At 39.7% G+C, this 24,320-nt stretch overlaps 1 protein-coding gene across 1 annotated transcript in view; it reads left to right on the top strand.

Annotated features, from left to right (window-relative positions):
* Positions 1–12,529: 12,529 nt before the first annotated feature.
* Positions 12,530–24,320, top strand: part of NDFIP1 (Nedd4 family interacting protein 1) — a 43,500-nt gene continuing 31,709 nt past the window's right edge. Inside the window, exon 1 of the mRNA XM_033096328.1 lies at positions 12,530–12,817. Coding sequence (XP_032952219.1) covers positions 12,755–12,817 — 63 coding nt within the window. The 5' untranslated portion in view covers positions 12,530–12,754. The remainder of the gene's footprint in view (positions 12,818–24,320) is intronic.

The following is a 24,320-nucleotide window of genomic DNA, read 5'->3' on the forward strand; positions in this document are numbered from 1 at the left end:
GCAGCTCAGCTCAAGGTGCCCTGTTCAATCTTAATTGCAGGGCACGGAGCCCACCATCCCTCGCAGGACTTGAGGAATTGAACTAGCAACCTTGTGGTTGAGAGCCCACTGGCCCATGTGGGAATCGAACCGGCAGCCTTCAGAGTTAGGAGCATGGAGCTCTAACTGCCTGAGCCACCGGGCCGGCCCCTAATTAATAATTTTTACCATTAGGAGGGGCAGGAACAGAAGCTATCTCTTGTTATTGTATACTTTACTGTTTAACATTCCAAAACGTATACATGTATTAAAAAATGCTCCTACTCTCAAGGCACCTTGGTGATAGGAAAGCAGCTATCAGTGGACTGAGCAGCTGTAGTGAATATTGGAATTATTGTTATAAATATTATCTTATATCAACAGGAATGATCTGGGCGATGAGAACTGGGGCCATTAAATGTTTTCTTCTCTTTACTTCTCCTTGCTTCAAAAACATTAAGACTTATTTTTAAAAGATATTTTCAGAGAGATTTCCTTCCCCCTTAAAGGAACAAGGGGCCTTCTCACCTTATAGACTTTTGAGGTTGGGAAAATTAATGTAACAGCACTACATGTATGGGGAACACGAGCTGAGCAACAGTGTAACTGAATCCAGTTTGGTGGACTGATTTATTTTTTCTTTTTCAATTATTGTACTAAACCAAGCAGGACTACTAAATAGGGCCAATTCAGTTCAGTTGGTCCTGGCTGCCTGGAGTGCAGTTGAGAAGAACCCAGACAGCATTTTCAGGTTTAGCTGTAGGTGCCCTGGGTGTGCAGGTGGGAAGTCTAGAGAGCAAGCTTCGTGCGAGTGGGTGTCGCCAAGGGACAAGTTCTCCTCAGGTTAGTTTTGGCCTCCCCCACCCCCCAGCATGCCAATACATCACAATGTGTTCCCTATAATGTTCTAACATCCCAGAGGGGGAAACAAGGTCTAATGGAAACATGAGAGAACACGAAACCTGATGGTGCATGAAATTAGCAAAGAACACTGGGAAACAAGTCACAGCTCTGTTTGCTCTGGGACAGGGTGAAACTCACAATCATTTCATCAGAGTAGGAGCTAAAACCAGAGAAAAACTGTCAGCTAATCAAAAGGACCACTGCCACCCTTGCAGATGGTGGCCTTGGCACCCCTCACCCTTAGTGAGCTTCTGTGGCTAAAAGGGAGGCAGGACTCGGGCACTGTGATGGCTGTCACCAACAGCAATGTCATCTTTAGGGTCTCAAGGGCTTTGTGAGGCGCCAGGGCAGTCCCCTCAGAGGAGGGAACATCTGATCTGATTACCAACCGCACATCCACAACCGCCATTTTCTAGTCAGGGCTAAGACTTCTGTGGGATTTGGGGCACTTACGGATGGAACATGTCACCTCTGGCCTGTCATGTCTGCCAAGGTTTAACTAATGAGGTGCAAAGAGGCTTTTTCTCACAGGGGCATTTTGGACTTCCCTGCAGTTTGTCTCCAGTGGATCTGAGGGAGCACATGGCTGTCCGGTCCGTGAAGGTACTTCTTGCACAAAACCCGATGTCTGCTGCCAGCCTGCAAAAATCCAACACGGTGCTTAAAACAGCAGCATCGAATGGTTGGCTTATTGTGTTACTCCCAGAGCTGCCGTGAGATAACACTGAGGGGTCAGAGAGCCCTGGGAGGAGGGTTAGAATCTCACAGTGCTGGGACTGCTCACCTCCACAGCCACCTGTGGGACTAGGTTGAATCAATTTGATTTAGCATGCAAACTCTTTGTGTGTTTGTTGTTGCCTCTTAGTACAACCTCCAGAGTATGAAGAAATTACTTTTCTTTCATAATTGGCAGATGAAGGACATGACTGAATAGGATCATTTGGTTTTCTACTGTTGATGCTACCCCCTCCCTTGCTCCCAAAACCAAAGACACTCTTCCAACTAGCCCGTCTCAGAGAAATCATCATTTGAGAATTTACCTTAGAACTTGGTGAGGCTGGGGTCTGCGGAGGAGCATAAACAATAGGGCGGGAGGGGATGTGGGGGGACAAAGGCTAGAATTTTATTTTATTTAACAAATACATTACATTTATTGTCTACCTACCACAAACAAGAAGCAGTCCTTGTTCTCAAGAACTTAAAGAGTCCACTGGGAGAATCAGGCCTGTGAAAAAACTATGTCTGTCTTTGTTTTGCTTCTTTGATTTCTTGCATTGAACCTTGTCTCCAGTAATCCTGTTAATGACAGGATTAATAGGCAAAATCTATTAAATGTTTAAGCTAGTCTAAAACTTGAACCTCTAGCCCATAAGCGAATGGAAGGAATTACCTGGATCCTCTTCTTGCAAAGAAAGGAACTTAAAAAGTGTAACTAGTGACTTTGCAGTTCTTTGTAATGCAGCACCACCTCCATCGTTATTCCTGGATCCTTTTGAGCACTCACCTACTCACAACCTACACCAGATCGAAGTTTCTTAATTAATTTTTTAATGGACTTTACTTAAGGGTGGTTCAAATTAGCATAGACTGACAGGATTAAGGCTTCCACGAATGAAATCACATTTGGCTTTAAAGAAACAAGGCTATGAGCAAATAAACTCCCTAATCGTTAGGAAAAGATGGCTCACAGGACTGGTGTTGCAAAGTATGTGACTTTATGCAAAAGATAATGCTCCTTTTCAAAGAAGTGTATAGTTCACGCAAAATGTGTACCTGGATGTTCATAGCAACATTATTCATAATAGCCAGAAAGTTGAAATGACCAAAAAGTCCATCAACTGATGAATGGATAAACAAAGTGTGGTGTATCTATACCGTGGAATATTCAACAATAAAAAAGAAATGAAATATGGTTACACATGCTCTAGTATGGATGAACTTTGACAATGGTATGTGTGCTAAGTGAAAGAAGCCAGACAAAAAAGGTCACATGCTATATGATTCTATTTCTATGAAATGTTCAGACTAGGCAGATCCATAGAGACAGAAAGTTGATTAGTGGTTGCCAGGGGCTGCGGGTGGGGGAGAAATAGGGAATGATTGCTGATTGAGTGCAGGGTTTCCTTTTGGGGTGATGAAAATCTTTTAGAACTAGATGGAGGTAGTGGTTGCACAACATAATGAAGGTACTAAATTCCACTGAACTGTACACTTTTAAATAGTTGATTTCATGTTATATAAATCATATCTCGATTTAAAAAAAAAGAAAGGTACAGATACGTGTTAAGTTATGGATGAACTTTGAAAACATTATGCTAAGTGAAAGAAGTGAGATACAAAGGCCACGTATTGTATGATTTCATTTATATGAAATGTCCAAAATAGGCAAATCTATACAGACAAAAAGTAGGTTGGTGGTTGCCTAGGCTGCAGTGGGTTGGGAGGAAGTGGGAAGTAACTGCTAATGAATACAGGGTTTCTTTTGGGGGTGACGAAAATGTTCTACTATTGATTATGATGACAGTCGCACATTACAAATATAATAAAAACTACTGAATTGTACATTTTAAATCGGTGAATTGTGTGGCAGGAGAATTCCATGTCAATAAAGCTGATGTTTAAAAAGATATGCATAAATTTAAACTTTAAAAAATTTCACTAATTTCTGGAGCAATTAGGGCAGCTTGCTATCTGCAGCCTAAAGAATCCTTTCTTTAGTTTATCAATGTGTATGTTGAGGTTTTTGTGAATTGAGTTTTCTAAAAAGCAGGACTTCTAATACCATGTATGAACAGAGGAGTGAAAAATAATCAGGGATCCAGAAATAAGTACAAGTATATATGGAGATTTTGTATATGATAAAGGAGACTTTTTAAATGATTATTCAACAAATGGTATGAGATTTAGCTAGCCATTTTTTTAAAAAACTGGATTCCTACCATATTCCCTACCCTAAAATAAATTGCAACTTGATCAAATATATGTAAAAAAGAAAACCGTAAAAGTATTAGAAGAAAATATTGGTGCATGTTTTTTCATAACCTTGAGAGTGAGGAAGACCTCTCTATATTAAAGCCAGAAGTCATTTTTAAAAAAGAGAGACATAGATTTGACTACATATTTTAAAACGCAAAAAAACTTCAGTACAGCAAATACTATTCTTCCTCCCTCCTGTTTCCTAGTATTTACCCCCTCTACCCAAATTTAATCGATCCTTCAAGATGATGCTAAAATTAACCTCCCCTGTGGCATCTTTCCCAACCACTCCAGAGCACATGGCCATTTCTTTCTTTCCTGAACTTCTGTTGAATTTGGTTAAAAATACATGGATGGAAAGAGGAGATGGATGGATTGTATTTTACCTGCCAACTGTATACAACTGGCAGTGACTGCTCAGAGCACCAGTTGAGAAGGAGTCTTAGTGGCATCTGCCCTCAGTGGGTGTTGTGATGGATTAGTGCAATCTCTCCTGGGCAGAGGATAGGTAGCATGAGTTGTATACCTGGCCCCTGCCTTTGGGCATTAACTATTTTGCATATTCACCTTCACTTGATGGTGCCATTGTTAAGTACCTAAAGCCCAGGCACATCTTACACTTATTGTTCTTGTTGTTATTATTATTGTTATTGCTTTTATATTCTCTCAGGATCGCTTGTGGAGCTAGGCACAAGAGTGCCCAATAAATACTGTAAAAACAAAATTACTATACAAAGAGTATAATGGCATTCTGAAAATCTTTCCTGGAGCACAACGGTTCCCAGGAACAGAAAATATCCCCAAAGTGACCTCTAGTTTATTGCGAAGGGCAAGGTGGGTGGCAGGGAGTGGATGCAACGGAAATAGGCACATCTTTACTTTTTGTAGTTAAACAAAACCAGTTTACCGTCAAGCTATGCTCACGGTATGTGGGCTTTGAATGTGGGCAGAAAATGGAGGCGTTTTTTAAAAGCTGCCCCTGGAGTAAGAATTAAATACCTATTTATTGACTGGATGAATGCATGAATAAAGTAAAAGAACTGGAAACACTTCTAACATGACAGGGTGTTCCAGGGAGCTCAAGCATCACATGCCCCGTGGCAAGAAAGTAGCAAACATGTCTTTGTCTTAAGAACAACCCCAGGTTAACACAGTGGCAGAGACTCAATTGGGAGGTCCTCCCGCAGCTGAACAAGGCTCTCTCTCTGTCTCCTCAATGCTGTTGACTGATTGAAATTCATTCTGACTCATTCTGGCACCTGCACCCCATATTAGCTGGCATGAGCCCAGCCTCAGAATTGCTTTTTGTAGTGGTCTTAATTTCATCTCAGCACACCAGGAGTTACCCATGGAAAGCCCAGGCTGGGAAAACTTCCTGGGTCTCTGCCAGCTGGAAAATCTGTGTCACCAGAGGTATCACAAGAAAGTCATCCCTTCTGCTCGCTATTTTGAAGATGCAGGGGACACATGCAGAGACACATGAAAACTCCCGGTATTTGCAGTTTACAAAGCACTTTTACATACATTGTCCCATTTAGTTGATTTTCAGGAGGTAAAAGACTAGGCCAAAGAACCACACCTCCTTCCTTGAAGTCCGTCATTTTTAGAAGAGCAATTTTTGCTGAAGCCATTTAAGAGGTCTTTCCTGCTGGTCAGGGACACTTCTCTCCCTTCCTCAAGAAGAAATTCTAGGCTCCAGAGGGGAGTAAGGCTTCTCTTTATGCAACTGCTGAGTTGGGAAGGAAGGGCTTTACTCCAGGAAGTGATGTCTGTGTTTTGGAAGGGAGAAGGGTATGGCATTTTTAGGCTGCAAACCTCTTCTGGGAGAGCTGGGGACCGATCTATTTTCAGATGTATTCTTTGCCACCCACGAAAAACTCAAAAGGTAACCAAGCACCTGGTGGGTTTCCTTGTGGGGAAAGTTGTAAGGGCCAGAGTGATTCTGAGTGTTCTGAGGCATGCAGCTTGCTATCATCATCAATCTGATGCAGAGAGAATACGATACCCACCCCCTTTTTGAATCATAGCTTAGTTGCATGAGGACAGCACACTTGGGCATGACACAAATCCTCAAATCATAAAAGGCTGGTTCACAGACTCACAGAGAACAGGAGACCAGGGTGATGTGGAAGGAAATTTGTGTTAGGTATCAGCTCTTGCCTCTTCCTGGCTGTGTGATTATAGGCACATGACTTAACCTCTCTGAGCTCAGTTTCCTCATCTATGAAGTGAAGGATCAGATCAAATGATCTCTAAAGCCCTTTTGAGACAGGTTAGTTAGCATGTTGTTAGGTAGACAGGAAAGTCCGGTGGAATAAACAAAGGCAACCATAACCTGAAACTCCAGGTTCTGAAATAACTCATTCACTTCAGGACAAAAATGTAACTGCGCCCTGAGGTTAATAAGTTATCTCGTAAATCCCTTTGGGCCTGGACAAACAGAGCAGACCTGATAGACAGAAATGGGTTTTTGTTAATCCCCTCAGGATAGACAAACACAGCAAATCTGATAGACAAATTCCATTAGAAGGCGCCAGCTCCCTTCTCCAAACAGACAAAGGAAAATATAAGAATAAGAGCCTTTTGCCTTAGTTGGTTGGGTACCCCCTTTCGCTTGAGAGCTGCAACTCTTTGCTTTAATAAACTATCCTCTTTTGCAACTTCTTGCCTCTCTGGTTTGTTGCTTCCATTCTTTGGTTTCGCGAGACTACGGTCCCTGCACACACAGAAATTTCCTACATCACTTTCAGCCCTAATTTTCTGTGACACACTGACACAGGCAAGATAATTAGCCTCCATGCGACTTATTCCCTATCTATAGAATAGAGATAGAAATAGACTCTACCCCACATATTTATTGTGAGTGGTAAAAACAGATAATAAATATAAATTGCTTGGCATAGTCCCTGTCATAAAGCAAATACTTGATACACTTACTGAGTTATTAAAGTAGTGTTCCGGGGCCCGTGACATCAGAGCACCTTTGTTAGGACAGTGAACAATTAAAGATGTGCCTTAAAACTTTTTCTGGGGAGAAAAATCAGTGGAATTTAAGCTGGTGTTCTGGATGACTTGCAGACTAGTATACTGACCATGTTTGCTTATGGAGGGACACTGGCTTAACAGGTCAGGAAAAGACAAGGCAAGAGGATGTTTGGTGTTTCAAGAGCCCAGAACAGCTTCCATTCAGCCACTTAGCAGGGGGGCATTTAAAATTGAAATCTGAGGGTTTTGTGACATGCTTTGGGGGAAGGGGGCCTGTCTTCCAATCTGTGGGCTTTAGTTACTGAAGATGTGGTGATGAGCCCCACACAGCATAGTGTTAGGGAGGAGTTCCTGAATAATTTGGCCATGATTTCAACACTGCATGAAAAGGAAGGCATTATTCCCTGGTCCTTATGTAACCTTACTTAGAACTGGAGATTCTCTTCTGCTTTGCCTGAGGCCTACTCTAAGTCACCCAGGCCGAGTTCCCTGAAGACCTGCAGGAAGCAGCCTGCATGCCCTCAAGCTGCTGCTGAGTTGGAGCCAACATCAGCTTCTTCCAGTGGGGGCCCCCTGCGTCATCATTAACACACATTGTTTCTCTCTTGACACACCACCGGCAGTGCAGAGCTCCCAGCTTTAGTATTTCCTTTGTGTAATTGTGTTTCTTATGATACTCCCTAAACACAGTAAGAAAACTACCATCCTGGGAAATGTGAGAAACCCTTTTCTTACTTCATGAATCAGCCTGAGGGTTGGAGTGAAGCGCTTTCCCTACTCACCACTTTAATTGCACACCAAATTCACGGTGCCTTTGTAACATGTCTAACTTCATTTTTGTGTTAACCTCATTCCTGATGTTATTTCAATCCTATAAGGGCTCACTGTGTGCCAGGCTCTGTTCCCATGGAGACAACAGAGAATGAGAAGGTAAAGTCTATTTCATGTGCTGCTCTTGTTTTGCTTTACTTTCTCATCTACTTCTATGATTTCTTGCAATCCTGTAAACACTAAGTTTCTTTTGGGTAAAGACACTATATAAAATAAGTAAATGCTATAAATATGTATGTACCTAACAATAGATCACTAAAATATATGAAGCAAAAACAGACAGAGTTGAAGGGATAAATAGATAATTTAACAATGGTAGTTGGAGATTTCAACAATCCATTTTCGATTATGGCTAAAACAACTAGGCAAAAGATGAACACGGAAATAGAAGACTTGAATTACACTATAACGCAACTAAACCTAATAGACACCAATAGAACACCTCACCCAACAACAGCAAAATATACCTTCTTCTCTAGCGGACATGGAAGATTATCCAGGCTAGACCGCATGCTGGGGCATAAAGCAAACCTTAATAAATTTAAAAGATTTGAAACAATACAAAGAATGTTCTCTAACCATAATGGAATGAAATTACAAATCAATAACAAAGGAATCTGGGAAGTTTACAGATATGTGGCAATTAAACCAGACACTGCTAAATAACCAATCAGTCATGAAGAAGAAATCACAAAGGAAGTCAGAAAATACTTTGAGATGAATGAAAATAAAGAAATAACATGCCAAATAAATAAATAAGGTACAAAAAATATAAAAAAAAGAAATAACATGCCAAAACTTATGATATGCAACTAAAATAAATAACCACCCCTACTATTTCTTAATGTCATTGTAGAGAATAAATGTTTTATAGTTTTAGGTTCTAGGCATAAGGCCACAGTGCTTGCACATATTGGTGCTAAATTAATATTTGTTGAATGAATGAATCAATTGTGTCCAGTGGCAAAAATATAAACCAAGGAATCAGGAGTCCATGTTGAGTTCCTACTCCGGTAATCCTTTTCCTCTCAGTTACATTTTTGCACAAGCCATTTATGTTTTAAGATCTTTTTTGAATTCCCATCTTCCTCTCTCTTTCCCTTCCCTCTCCATTAGGCCTTCTGCATTACTCTGTGGTTTCAGTTTCCTACTCAGGCTCTTAGCACATAAACTTTTTTTGCCCTGCTACTAAGCTAAGAGGTTGGCAGACTACTGCCTGGGAGCCAAATCTAGCCCATTGCCTGTTTTGGATGACTGGAGAGTTTTTACATTTTTAAATAATTAAAAAAAAATCAGAAGAAAAATAATATTTTATGACATGTGACAATGACAGGAAATTCAAATTTCAGTGTCCATAAATAAAGTTTTATTAGAACACAGCCATGCCAATTTGTTTGGTATTGTCTATAGCTGTGTTTACGATACCATGGCAAAGTTGGAGGCGTTGTGACAGAAAGCTTGTAGCCCTTAGAGTCCAAAATATTTACTATTTATCCTTTTGCATAAAAGTTTGCTGACCCCTGTTCTGAGATTTTTGTACAAGCATATTCCTAACTTGGGTGCCTTCTCCTCCTCCCATTACAATAAAATCTTTCTCTCATTCAAAACCCTTTCTCCTCAATCCTTACCTGGTTATCCCACTTGGTCACATAATTTTCTTCACCATCTCTCAGCATTAGTTAATATAGTTCAACACAGATGTAATCAACTTGCAGTTTTTATATTTAAAAAGTCTTGAATATCTTCTCTGTTTCATTGTGAAGACCCCAAGGGAGGACCCGATCATTTTGTATCTTGTATTTCCCTCCACACCCAGAGTAGAGCTCAACTTTTGTAGTCAGATGGATGGGTTTGAGCTGTGGTTCCACCACTCACTAGCTGAGCAAGGGATATACATTTCTTTAATCTCTTCATCTGCAGAATGAATTTGTCATGAGGATTAAGGAGATGATGTATGGAGCATCAGAAGGTGCTCCATAGATAGTGGTAATTATCGGTGGGTAATATCTTCATTTGCAGTATGAAGATAATACCTTTTGCCCTTAATGAAACTCAGCAATATAGTGAGAATAAAAAGAAGTAGTAAGTCTGTAGAAATGGAACTGCATGGTTTACTTAAGCCTGTAAAGATTAGCTGGGGAAGAAAAGAAAAGAATGAAAGGAAAGGAAAAGGAAGGGAAGGGAAGGGAAAGATGGGAAAGGAAGGGAAAGAAAGGAAAGGAAAGGATTAGCTGAAGACATTTAAGGCCTGAAATGAGATATTAGACCAGTGAGACTTTGTTTAAAATTTAACAAACCCTTCTTGGTTACCCATTGAGCTCAGTGCTAGCTAGGACAGGTCTCAGGTGGATGTGAAAGACAGAAGACCACATTTATCCTGGAGGAGAGGTTTTATCTAAACTGGGGGCATAAAGGGAAACAGACATGAGCTGTGCTCTTACTTGTCCATAATATTTTTCCTCTCTCTCAGGATGGATGATTCAGAATCAGCAATTCACATAAAAAGTATTGCACATGGAAAGTATTACTGTTATTCTGTGGGGAAATAAGTTTCTAAGTGCAGCAATCTGAAATTAATAACTTTCTCTGTGGAAACTCTCTCGACAACATCTCGAAATGAAGCCAAAGAGTGCAATTTTTACGGCCTTGGATTATCTTCTCTGTCTGCTCGGCTTGCAGCAGGCATGGATCCATGAGTTAGAAATTCAGTTTTTCCCTTCCCTGTGCAATTTGCTTGCCAGCTGGAGACGTTATACAGTGGTGACTCAGTTTCTCAATCCCCCTATTTATCAGTCCATTGAATCAATGCAAATCACCTCAACTTACGAAAGAATTTGGAGGAACACAGAGAAAAAAAAAAAGACCTGTCTTTACTGTTCACACAAAACATTTTGGTTTAGGGCATCAGAAAAGGAGTAGGAAAGGGAGGTTGGAAACTGGGATCAACTTTTTTTCTTTACAGGGGAAATTTTCCTGTGAGAAAACCCAGTATTTATATTGTGATAAATATTTATGACCACATGCAGGGAAAGTATAGCTGTTGAGGAAGAAAGTAATTTTGGAAAGAAGTAGATGGGAAGGATAGCAAATTCTTTTCCACAAAAGTCACAGTGCTGCAGACATGCATAAAGATGGTAGCTGTGCTTCCAGCGGCCATATGTGACATCTTTTTTATTCCTTCTTACATGTAAGTTTAGAAAATATGGGCGAAGAATTCTGAATTTCTACTCTTTATTGATAAGATTTAAAATTTTTTCAAATTAGACTTTTTTTCCTTTATATAAGACCACATTATGTTTGGGATGATTCACTGTACCTTATTTTTTACTTTTAAAGTTTTTTTGTTTTTTTCTGGGTTAAAAACAACAACTGAGGGACAGAGTAAGGAGCGTACCACTTTGAAACTCTCAGATTGGCATGTGGCTGGATTTGTTCACTCTCCCAGGCTATAAATGCGTGAAGCTAGGGCTTGGAAATAGGGACAAACACGTAGGATACTGGTAGAGAACTCAAAGCAAGGATGATACATATCTATAATTTATATTGATTACAATTGGCTCTTATATACAGAAACCTCAGGGTAGATTACAAACACAGCTGTCCTTTAGAATTCGTAGTTAACTAAACTAGAAAATTAGAAGCTAAACCAATAATCATATTAATGCCAACCCTAGACTTCCAACTTGGAAAGGCAATCAAGAATAATTGCAACAAGCCTCAAAGATCAAGTTTTCTTCTGTGTTGGACCTGTGGGTAGAAGCAATCCCAGATGGCTGGGTGTGACAAAGAAACAAGACACCTCAAATGCCTGCTAGATAAACTATCCTGTGCAAGATGCTGTGGGGGATATCAAAATATTTAAAAGACAAATACTCTTGTCTATAAAGTTTATAATTTAATTGCATGATAATGGTTTTAAAAACTGGCTTAATGGGTTTCCATTCTAGCTTTACCACTTACTAGCGCTGTGCTCTTGGGTCAAATATTTAGTCTCTTCAGGCATAATTTCCTCATCTGTGAAACAGTAATAATTATCTCCTACATAGCAGTTACATCTGCCTCCTTTCAGTTCTTCCAACCTGGCAAGTCTTGGATAACGCTGTAGTTTGCCTTTCATGTCAGCTCTTCAGAGAGCTTTGGTTCAGAAAAGATCGTTGTCTATATCCACAGATGAGGCTGTTAAAACACTAAAGGACTGCATAAAAATGAGGATGCTATTATTACCCACCCTAAATAGGCTTTGAGAGCTAAGAAGTTTTCGAGGATTTAGGGTCAGCAAACTTTTTCTGTAAAGGGCCAGATAGCAAGTAATTTAGGGTTTGTTTGCAAGTCATACTAAACTAAATGGGAGCAGCTGTGTTCCAATAAAACTTAATTTATGGACACTGAAATTTGAATTTCATATACTTTCCACAGTCACTAGATGCGATTTGGCCTCTGCCCTATTGCTGACTGACGTCTGATGGAGGAGGATGGCTGACTAAGAAGGGAGTGGTAAGAACCGGCCTTCTGCAGCCAGATACCAGGATCAACAACCTCTGAAATAAGGCTGTGGACAGAGTCAGGGGTGTGTGATAAGGGTTAGCTAGACCACGTAGGGAAAACTCAGTGCTTGAGGCGCGAAGGGCTGATCACCAACGTCGCCTTCTCGGTGGTGGCCTGTGAGTAACTCGTTTTTAGTGGCCGCGAATCCCACGCTCCAGCCTGGGAGCGCGGGAGGAGGGGCAGACCCCACCCCGGCTGCAGCTCCGGGCGAGGCCGGGCCGGGCGGTGCGAGTCGGGGAGTCGGGGGCGGGGCAGCGGCGCAGCGTCGTCGTCGTCGTCGTCGTCGTCCCCGCCTCCTCCCCGGGGGCCGCGTCTGAGCCTTGGCCGCGGCTGCGCTCACAGCCCGAGGAGAGCGGCTGGCCTGGAAGCGGCGGCGGCCATCGAGACCCACCCGAGGCGCGTCTCCCTCGGGCTCCAGCGCTCCTGTGCCGCGGCGCCCGCGCCCCTTCAGCTCGCTCGCTCCCTCTCCTGCCTGTTCCCTGCGGCTGGCTGCGCCATGGCGTTGGCGTTGGCGGCGCTGGCTGCGGTCGAGCCGGCCTGCGGCAGCGGGTACCAGCAGGTGAGCAACGCCGGGTCCCGCCCCGGGCCGGGGCGTCGGACCCCAGACCCTGGCCCTGCCCTGCCCGCCGGCCACTTCGGTCCTTGTGGGCCCGGCCTGTGGCTAATTCGACGCCGCGGCGTGGCAGGCCGCGCTGGGCCTGGACGGGCCGGTCAGGCCCCGGGCTCGGATTCGAGGCCGCCGCGGGCCGGGCAGGTCTCTCCGCGACCTCGGGTGGTGGAAAAACCTCTGCCCGGCCGCGTTTCCAGCATTTCCCACGACGGGCGGGTCCCCGAGTCAGAACCCGCGACCCTCAGGCGGCATCGACCTGGGGACATTCGGTTTTCCTTTTTCCACCTTTGGTTTGATGTCTTTGGAAAGGGAAAAAAAAAAAAAAAAGGAAAGCAAGCATGAAATGGAAAAGGAAACTAGATGGAGAGAAAAGATTAAAATCGCTGCTGCTGCCGCCGACAGCTCCCCGCAGCGAGATGCGGTTACTCAGGGTTTCAGAGCTTCGTCTGTGTGGCGAAACCCATCCCCCCGCCTTCGTTTTCAGACAAAAGTAAAAAATGAGCCCGCATTTTGCAGTAAATTTGGAAAGGGGGATGTTTAATTGCTGATGCCCCAAAATGTCGAGCTACGTTGAAGGCTGCAGGGCGTGTTCCTTGGCGTGTGTTTTAATAGCTTGGAAATGACGTTCAAAGAGATTTAATAGCATAGCTGGGGAGGAAATGTATAGGGGATGATTGGAGTATTATCTAGGGTGTGATTTATAAATTGAGGCCCTAGGGAAAAGAGCTGCTTGTTTCACTCGCCACTGTCTGTAGCCGGGTTTCCCTCAGAAATTCAGAGATCTTCTGCAGGGGTTTTAGAGGTATTTAATCTAACACATCGTAATTGTGGGACTCGAGCCAAGTAGTAAATGACGTTGATTGGGACCGCAATAAATTGCTTGCGTTTTGTCGTGTTTCAAATGCTTTCAGTATAATTTGCATAAATTGTCAATCGTGCTTCTGTAAAATGAACTGTTCAGTCATAATGATTTACAGTTTTATATTTTACAAATAAGGAAAAAACAATACGATTAACATCTGAATTAACCGTGGTGCACCCAGTTACTGTTTTGTTTGCTGTCATCAGCTCTGTGTTGTAATTTCCTCCCTCCTCCAGCCGGACTCTTGAAATGACTGGTTAAGAATTTAGCTTCTTGGTTTCATAAACATGCCCAAATTGTGGCAATGCAGTCTAGCCTTTAGATCTCTCATAGCCTGGGATCTGGCATATGCTTTTTTGTATGACCTTGGGCAAGGCTCTGTGTTCCTCTCTGCTTTAATAAAATATGAATGACAGTTGTCACTTAACTGCCACCAGGGTGTTTTAAAATCACCTGTACCCCATAGTGTGATTTAATTCATTTCTTTCATCCTGCCTTGGATAAGGCAAACAAGCCAAAAGCTGTAGCTTTTCTTTGTACTGCCATCTTCTTGAGCTATTAGGTAATGCTCACATACTGCTAGAATACAAAAAATTTGGTGGAGTATCAAAATCATGCGTTCCTTGGTATAGTATTTAATAGCTTTAAATATGCAGAATTGAGGTATGTCAAGGACAGGTCATCTTTATTTTAAAATCATTATTTTGAAGAAATAGTCTTAAAAACAAGTGAAAAAAATCTTCCTAGAAAAATTGGAAAATATGAAAGCCCCCCCCCAAAAAAACCCAACAACAAAATCCTATAACCCAGAAATAATCAAAGTTAATATTTTGATGTGTATCTGTGTGGACTTATAGCTGTGTAAATATTCACAGGTATAGATCAGTATACAAGTGACAGATAAGGAAAGCTAATGTTGATTGAGCATTGACTGTACACCGATCACGGTACTAAGTGCTTTATATCCATTATTTCATTTAATCCTCACAAAAGCCCTATGAGGCAGGGTTTGGTATTATTGTATAGAAGACCAAAGTCAAGACTCCAAGAGGCTCAGTAACTTGCTCAAGGTCGCAGCTTCTAAGTAGTGATTACGAGGATAAATACACATCTACTTAAAACACAGGCTCACAGTCCAAATATAGGCATATGCATCAGCAGATATTTATGCACCCATACGTACTATACAGGCACATCTTTGCACACAATCAATTTCATGGGCCCGATGATACTTGCACTATGTGCATATGTGCCCATGTATATCGTGTTCGCAGACATGTGCATTCACAAATTTGCATGTGTATTCACGCTCATGTATGTAGAAAGACACACAATATATCTATATAATAAGATGGGTTCACATTTTTATGTCTGCATTGCATGTAATTGCATGACTGAATCATAATTTATCCACTTGGCCATTTTGGTCACTAAGGATGTTTATAATATTTTTTCATTCACGGTCGTTTCTTTTACACACATCTTCATCTCTTTCCTTAGTATAAATTTCCAGATGTGGAAATGCTTAGTCAGAGAATATGCATATTTAAAAGGCTTTTGAATTATAGAATGTTGGTGAATTATCCAAGCAACTTGATAAGGAGCACGATACTCTGGTTGTCACAGAAGGGCGTTCTGACTTCTATTTGATCTGGTTAATCAAATTGAGCTGGTCTTCTGTTGAAGTAAATGTAATGAAAACTGTATTATTCATTCATAAATGCAAGCACTGTTTTGTCCTTAAGGTCTTTTTATTGGTAGTGCAGTATGTGCACAACTTGCATTGAGCATCGTGACAGACTACACAGAAAGGCGGGGCTTATGGCTTTCTTGCAGCTTTATTATTTATTTCCCCTTTTGCATTTTAAAACTGAGATTGTGTATCCAAACATGTGGAAGCACTGTTTGAGAAAGGTCTAGGTAGGCCCAGTGTTGAGAAACATGTTATGTGTTACTCTCTCTGAAGACATTTATTCTTGTTCACTCATTCAGAGTCCACTTTGCCTCACTGGAATAGGTTGCCTGTATCATTAATTTTGCCAAATACTTCCTGAAGTGTTTTGAGATATTTGTATTTGAATCCAGTATAAGTGGGCAATTATGACGCTGCCATATAGGCAATTATGACGCTGCCATAAAGTAGACTGCAGAATGTTTAGTTTGGGACTTGACTCATTGCCTGCGAAAGAAGTTGCCTGCTTGAGAGCAGTTTCTCTTGTGGTTTGATGATAATTGTGGAGCACTTTGGGAATGATACCTTTTTGGATAAGTTCTCTTAGGATTGTGGAGGAAGGGAAAGAATTTCATCTCTGGTAGGCCAAAACCTTATTCATGTTCAGATAAAGTCAGGATCCTGGAGCAAGGGCTGAATATTGCCCGTGTGGTTTAATTTTTGTAGTTTCAAGTCATTGTAGTTATACCATGAAATGCCTCTTAGAATGTATTTCAAGATTTTAAGGTTATTTTGCTGTGTTTGTGGCTTATATGACCAATGATCAAAGAAAACTTACAAAAGTATTGAGAAGGTGGGTAGAATTATTTCTTCAAAAATTTTTAAACTGTGGTAAATATATATATACATACCTATATAATTTGCCATTTTAACCATTTTTAAGTGTACAGTCAGTTCAGTGGCATTAAATATTCACATTGCTGGGCAACCGTCACCACCATCCATTTCCAGAACTTTTTCATCTTCCTCAACTGCAGCTCCATACCCGTTAAGTGGTAACTCGCCATTTCTCCCTCCTCCCACCCCTGACAGACACCATTACATTTTCTGTCTATGAATTTGATTAAGTACCTCATATGTATGAAGTCATATAGTATTTTCCTTTTGTCACTGACTTATTTCATTTAGCATAATGTCCTCAAGGTTGATCCATGTTGTAGCATGTGTCAGAATTTACTTGCGTTTTAAGCCTGAATAATATTCCATTTTGTGCGTGCTTGTCCACACACACGCACACACACACACATACACACCATATTTTGTTTATCCATTTATCTGTTGATGGACAACACTTGCGGTGGTTTCATTTTTTTTTTTTTTTAAAGATTTTATTGGGGAAGAGGAACAGGACTTGATTGGGGAACTGTGTGTACTTGCAGGACTTTTTTTTTTTTTCCAAGTCAAGTTATTGTCCTTTCAATCTTAGTTGTGGAGGGTGCCTTTCAGCTTCAAGTCTTAGTTGTGGAGAGCGCAGCTCACCTCCAGGTCCAGTTGCCGTTGCTAGCTGCAGGGGCCGCAGCCCACCATCCCTTGCAGGATTCGAACTGGCAACCTTGTGGTTGAGAGGACGCGCTCCAACCAACTGAGCCATCTGGGAGGCAGCTCAGCTCAAGGTGCCATATTCAATCTTAGTTGCAGGGGGCGCTGCCCACCATCCCTTGTGGGAGTGGAGGAGTTGAACTGACAACCTTGTGGTTGAGAGCCCACTGGCCTATGTGGGAATCGAACCGGCAGCCTTCAGAGTTAGGAGCACGGAACTCTAACTGCCTGAGCCACTGGGCCGTCCTGGTGGTTTCATCTTTTGATCATTGTGAATAATGCTGCTGTGAACATGGGCATACAAGTACCTCTTGACTCTTTAAATTCTTTGGGCTATCTACTCAGAAGTGGAGTTGCTGGTTTAAATAGTAATGCTATTTTTAATTTTTTGAGAACCTGCCATACTGTTTTCCACAGCAGTGCACCATTTTACATTCCCACCAGCAATGCCTAAGGGCTCCAATTTTATTTTTTTAAAGGGGAACAGGACTTTATTGGGGAACAGTGTGTATTCCAGGACTTTTTTCCAAGTCAGGTTGTTGTCCTTTCAGTCTTAGTTGTGGAGGGCGTAGCTCAGCTCCAGTTGCCGTTGTTAGTTGCAGGGGGCACAGCCCACCATCCCTTGTGGGAGTCGAATGGGCAACCTTGTGGTTGAGAGGACGAGCTCCAACCAACAACTGAGCCATCCGGGAGGCAGCTCAGCTCAAGGTGTCATGTTCAATCTTAGTTGCAGGGGGCAGGGCTCCAATTTTTTTACATAGTCATGAACACTTGTTATTTTGTTTGCTTTTTGATAAAGCCATCTTAATGGATGTGAAGTAGTATCATGTTTTTGGTTTGCATTTCCCTAATGGTCAGTGATATTGAGCATCTTTTTAATGCACTTATTGGCCATTTATGTATCTTTGGGGAAATATGTATTCAACTCCTTGGCTCATTTTTGAATTGGGTTGTTTGCTTTTTGTTGTAATTTTTAAATATTTATTTGCATTTTCAACTTTTACTATGAAAATTTTAAATATATACAAATATAACAAACCTTATGCATCCATCACTCAGCTTTAACAATTATCAACAAATGGCTAATCTTGTTTCATTTATACTCTGTACCATTTTGAAGTAAATCCTAGACATAACATTTCATCCATAAGTACTTCTGTGTATAACTCTAAAAATAGTATGATGTCTTAGGCAGATATTGTCACATGAGAAATATATCACGAGAGCACTTTTATAATCTATTACAAATAGGGAAACAGGATTTGTGAATGTCAGGAGCTGCACAGGAGCTACAGATCTGCAACTACCGTTTGCATTTCACTCTTGGTAAGCTATGTATACTTTGTTTTTGTAGCAGTGATGGACTGCTGTTAATCCATTCTTATTTTCTTGTCTGGTCCTACTGGCGACTACTTATTAGGGGAGATTTAATTGTTTTAATCATTCTATCTTTGCTCTGGAAACAGGGCAGAACTCCCTGTTTTTAATAGAAATCAAGGCACAGTTAGGTGAGATACCCTAGGAAATCCTGGCATCATCTAAACTGAAGCCACCCATTAGTTTGCACATAACTTCAAATTACTTTGTTCTAGACACCAATTATAGCACATTATATTAAATTGTATTATAAAGTAAATCCTACCGTGAGAGTGGTTTTTGTATTTTTATTAATAAAAAGAGGAAGGCTTGAAGAGATTCAAGTGACATCATCTGATTTATTTGTTCTTAGGGCTTTAAAATAATTACTTTGGTTTCTTAATGATTTATTCGTATGTTATCTTTGAAGATGTACAACTGTTTAGTGGAACCATATTCTTATAGTAATAGTGATGATGGCCATTTAGATAAAGCAGCTTTTAACACTTTAATTAGAGATTAATGCTGTAAATCAGCTTGATGGTCTTATCTTTTATTCTCAAGTCATTTTTGCCAGTATGCGAGGCAATTGGTAAATATTATGCGTCAAATTTACATTTTCCAGTTGTAATTTTTTTCTTTACATACTCCAGTTATAATTGCTTCTAGTGGCTGTCTAGATAGAAGTACAGTCTGTGTTGCCTTCACCAAGCGAGTGTTATCAGATGTTTAGCAGCACATCCTGCTGTTACAATTAGGCTGGCTAATTTTTTTCTGAATAATGCAATTTACATTAAAAATTCTAAATACTGATAGAATTTAAATGTTCCTGGTGGAATATTTCCTTACTGATTAAAGTTGTTCGTTTCATAGGTATATTTGTGTACCTCCCCCCGCCCTAGCAATTTAGTATAACCTTTGACAGATTTATTTTTTAATTTGTATATTGCAATGATATCAGTTAGTAGTTAATCAGAGGCTTGAATGTGATTTGTAGGTCTCTCTGGAGATAGGATAGTTTATGAATAGAAATACAAGGGTTTAGGGAGTGGATTCTGTTTAATAACAGTTTAATTTTTGTCCTACAGTGCTTAAATGTGGCATTTATAATTAAACATTGCTTGTTATACATTAGTTCACAGATACAGTCTTCATATACTAGAGTCAAACAGTAACTTTGGGAAGGAAAACTTGATTTTCTTTAACTCAAGTTTGGTGTGCGTTCTTCAGGTTTTTTGCTTAGTTTTCTTTTTCTTAAAAAATGTTTTTTTTTAATTTTTATTTTTTAAAATAACTTGACTTTTTGTAATGTTTGTAGATTTTCAAAAACATTGAGAAGATTTTACAGTTCCTATATATTGCACACCCATTTCCCGGATTACCATCTTACATCCCTGTGGAACATTTGTTGATAATTAATGAACCAGTATTGATACATTATTATTAACTAAAGTCCAAACTTTATTCAGATTTTAAGTTCTTACCTAACCTCCTTTTTCTGTTCCATGATCCCATACAGGTTACTATCTTACATTTGGTCATCGTGTCTTTTTCGGTTCCTCTTGGCTGTGATAGTTTCTCAAATTTTCGTTATTGATGATCTTCACAGTTTTTAGGAGTAGGGGTCAGATATTTGTAGAATGTCCCTCAACTGGGGTTTGTTTGATGCTTTTTTCCTGATTAGACTGACGTTGTGTATTTTGGGGAGGAGGACTGTAGAGGTAAAGTGCCATTCCCATCACATTATATCAAGAATGCGTACTACTGGGGTGGCCGGTTAGCGGGTGCTCTTAACATTTGCCTGTTCGATCCTCGCATGGACCACTGTGAGCTGCGCCCTCCACAACTAGATTGAAACAACTGCTTGACTTCGAGCTGATGGGTCCTGGAAAAACACATTTGAAAAAAAGAATGCACACTCTCAGCATGACCTGTCACTGTCCATGTTGACCTTGATCACCTGGTTGAAGTAGTGTTTGTCAGGTTTCTGTACTGTAAAGTTACTTCCATCCCACCCCTCTTTGCATATTGCGCACTTTGGAAGGGGGTCACTATGTGCAAGGCTCACTTAAGGATTGGAGAGTTATGCTGTACCACCTCAGTGAGGGCAGAGGATCTATGTAAATTAATGTGGGGTTTTTCTGCATGAGACATTTGTCTTTTCTCCATGAATTTATTTATTCAGTGATATCGGTATGGATTCATTGATTTTATTTGGGTTACAATCTAATGCTACTTTATTTTGTTGATCAAACTGTTCCAGTTTTGGCCATTGGGAACTCTCTCATTTGGCACCTGTGTCCCTTTGACATAGCTCCATCATTGTGGGTGTTTGTTTGTTTTTTAAAGCACTTTCTTACTTTTTGGTACTACGCTCATCATGAATATTTCTATACCATCGTAGAATCAGCCATTTCTCCAAGGAGCCCTGGTTCCTTTTATTAAAGAAGGATACTAGAAACCAAGATGTGCTCATTGCTACTAGCGTGTCATTCATTGCTTCTAGGCCTCCTAAGCCGACAGAGTAAAGAAATGTATGTGTGTATATGTATCTGTAAACATCTATATGTAACTATCTGTATCTATATTAAACTAACAACTCTAATCTATTGCTACATGGATCACTCTAGCTTCCTCCCCTCTCTTATCTGTAAACTCCCACTCCAACAGTGAGAAAACTGGCTCCCAATACCTGCTATCCATTTACTTAATTCTTCAGTTCTAATATAAATGTGTGGCAGTATCAGAATTGTTAACTCACACCCCTGTGGGAATCAGTTTGGTTAACTGGAAGACAGGCTATGTGTACAGTTTCTTTTGCTTTTAGTCATACTGATTCACTCATTTCCAAAGTTACTTAGGTCAGCACCTTTTTTCCCTACCCGCTTCAGTGGGGTGGTTTCATACATTTATAATACGGTTAGATTGTTTTGTCGAATTCTGCCTACCATCCTGAGAACCAGCAGCCACCTAAATGTTTTTTTTCTTTAATTTTGCAAAAATTACAGTTTACTCTTTGTGCTGTAAAATTCTATAGGTTTTTACAAATGTAGTCCCCCCCCTTTTTTTTTTTTGCATTTTAAGCTATACTTTTTAAGGAAAATGGTAGGAATGAGTTCTTTTTATTTTCCAATTTTTCTATTAATATGTTTTGCTTTAAAAAATTCTTTAAATTGTTTTATTTGGAAATAATTTCGAACTTACGGAAAATTGCAAGAACAAGTATATGTATTGCCCACGTTCACCTTAAAGATTAAGGTTTGATTAACAATGAATACAAATCTTTAAAAATTGTAAACTATAGGTAAAATCCAAGTCCCTTTAATCACCACAATCCTTTCTCTATAGAAGTCAGTGCTTATGCTATTTACTTTGTTATTCAATTATTTTTAATTTACTTTGTCCGCATTACATTTAGATGAAATTTTGTAGACTAGGGACTCAGGAATATAGTATTCTTGAATTTTGAAACTTTTAAGATTTTTATGTTATAGCATCCAAACTTTTGATATAAGTTTGTGTTAATAAGCAGCTTTTGAAGCTTGTAATGTAGACTTCAGTATCTGGAAGGTTCGCCTTGGGCCTTGTCTAAGTAGAGACTGATTCAGGAGAACATAAAAGGACTTTATTAAAGCACTTAATCAGTAACAGTCGGCTTCTGTCATGAAGTAAGTAGTAGTGTGACTGGGCAAGTACTTGAACCTCCTTTTAGCCTTCGTTTTCTTCTTTTGTAATATGAAGTAGTTGGACTAGACAATTTTGACTCCTTGCAGCTTTATAATTGATTTTGTGTGAGCGTGTGTGCGCATGTGTGTGTAGAAGTTGGTGGCTTTGCTCCAACAAGACAGTATTCAAGTGATGATTTAGCAAATTTCTTTCATGATGAATAATTATTTTTAAAAGTGATGTCTAAATACAGATGGGTGAGTTTATGCCAAAAGAAAAAAAATTATGCATGGTTTAAACAGACCGATAATATCTCCTTAATAGTATACTTTAAAAGAATGAGTCACTGATAAGTACAGAATACTGTTTTGTAATTTTGCAGTAGTAAAAACATTCTGTTTGTAAGTCTTAACCTTTTGGTAAGCTTCAAACAACATTGTGTATATCATAGCAGAAAATTAATAATGCTTTTAGAAATCAGGAAAATTAATCATTTTTTAATTTTTTAAATAAACTATTTTTAGGTCAACTTTAGGTTCACAATAAAACAATCTTTTAAAAACAAGAAAAGACAGATTTCAAAAGTTAAGCTTTTTTTAAAGAAGCTGGCTCTTTGATTTTTAGTATTCTTATTTATTGCTTTTAGTAGTTGCATTTTCAGAAGTTAAGAAAATCTGCTCATGTTACTGTAGAAACAGCATAAGATGTATGATTTGAGAATTATCTGTAGCCTTGGAGATCTTAGACATAATTGAAAGTTGATAGAAGATTATTTTCAACACTTTTGTCCTTGTGTCACAGAGTTGCATTTTCAGATACAGTATTTTAAAGTGCTTGCAATCCATTCTACTCAGTCATGCATGTGAGGGTAGGCCACAGGTGGTCCAGTTTCATTTTACGTGACTGATTTATCAAATTGAGGTGAGCCCTGTTATGTGATCTTGTGAGCTTTCTGGCCATCTTCCCACAGTTGAGCCCTGGCCAAAATGACTAGCTGAGTAGAGAGGGAGAAAATAAATTAATTGTTAGGCATGAAAGCTAATCATTGGCTTATATTAGCATCTACTATTGTTTGGAAGGTTAACGTATCTTCGTTTTCTCCATAGATCAGTTTAATGTAATCCAAATGCCATTATAAGTTTAAGACTTCACATTTCAATGCAAATATTTTAAGTGAGAATCTGTAATTATGTTTAAAAGGATCTCAACAATTAATGAGATGAGTTAATTGATTTTGTATTTCTCTTAACAGGTTGCTTAAATTATTATTTTGCTGTCCCTACTTAATGCTGTAATTATTTCTGAGAAATAAACCTTTTTTCCCTTTAAAAAATATATACTGACTTTCAAGTACTACAGTGATATTACGAAAGGATATTTAATGATGAAGGAAAATTCCACCATGGAGTGAGTGAAAAAGGGTATAAGATTATTTGTATTTCCCCCAAAGGCTGGAAGGATATCTGAAAGATGGGATTATGGTGGTTTTATTTTCTTCTCTATATTTTTATCAAGTTTTCTTGTGAATTTTTTTTTTTTAATTTTTATTGGGGAACAGTGTGTTTCTCCAGGGCCCATCAGCTCCAAGTCGTTGTCCTTCAGTCTAGCTGTGGAGGGCGCAGCTCAGCTCCAAGTCCAGTCACCGTTTTCAATCTTTAGTTGCGGGGGGCACAGTCCACCATCCCATGTGGGAATTGAACCGGCAACCTTGTTGTTGAGAGCTCGTGCTCTAACCACGCCACCCCCTCTTCTTGTGAGTTTATACATTTTGTAACCAAGAAGAAAAAAGTATTTAAAAAAATCCCTCTGTGCTGTCTTCATTATTATAAAAATGTTACTTTTATGCTTGTCTTAGAATATGTATAGAATTCAATGTTTTGGGTTTGTTTTTTTCAAAATTTGTCTCTTGGTTTTAAAAATGTCAAGCTATCATTCATCAAAATCTTTTTATGTTATGAGCCATTTGTAGTTAAATGAATAAGTGGCATTTATGAAGTGCCTCCTTGCGTGTTTAAATACCATTACGGAATGCACAAAGGTGTGCCTCAGTTCTGCTGGTTAAAAGTTTTCTAAGCACCTGTGACTGCTGCTTTGTTTGTTCTTTTTCCCTCTTTTCCTCCCCTTTTTTTCCCCCTTCTGTTACTTGATAGCACCTTGCACAATTTTATACATGTAGTAACTATTCCTTAAATACCCGTTGAGTGACTCTAATCAATGAGAATGTACTATGATATTGATAAAATATTAATTAATTCAGAGAATGAGATAGTAGATAATTTAGAGAGTAGAATAATAGA

This window comes from Rhinolophus ferrumequinum, chromosome 24 (assembly GCF_004115265.2).
Source record: "Rhinolophus ferrumequinum isolate MPI-CBG mRhiFer1 chromosome 24, mRhiFer1_v1.p, whole genome shotgun sequence".
Classification (NCBI taxonomy): Eukaryota; Metazoa; Chordata; class Mammalia; order Chiroptera; family Rhinolophidae; genus Rhinolophus; species Rhinolophus ferrumequinum.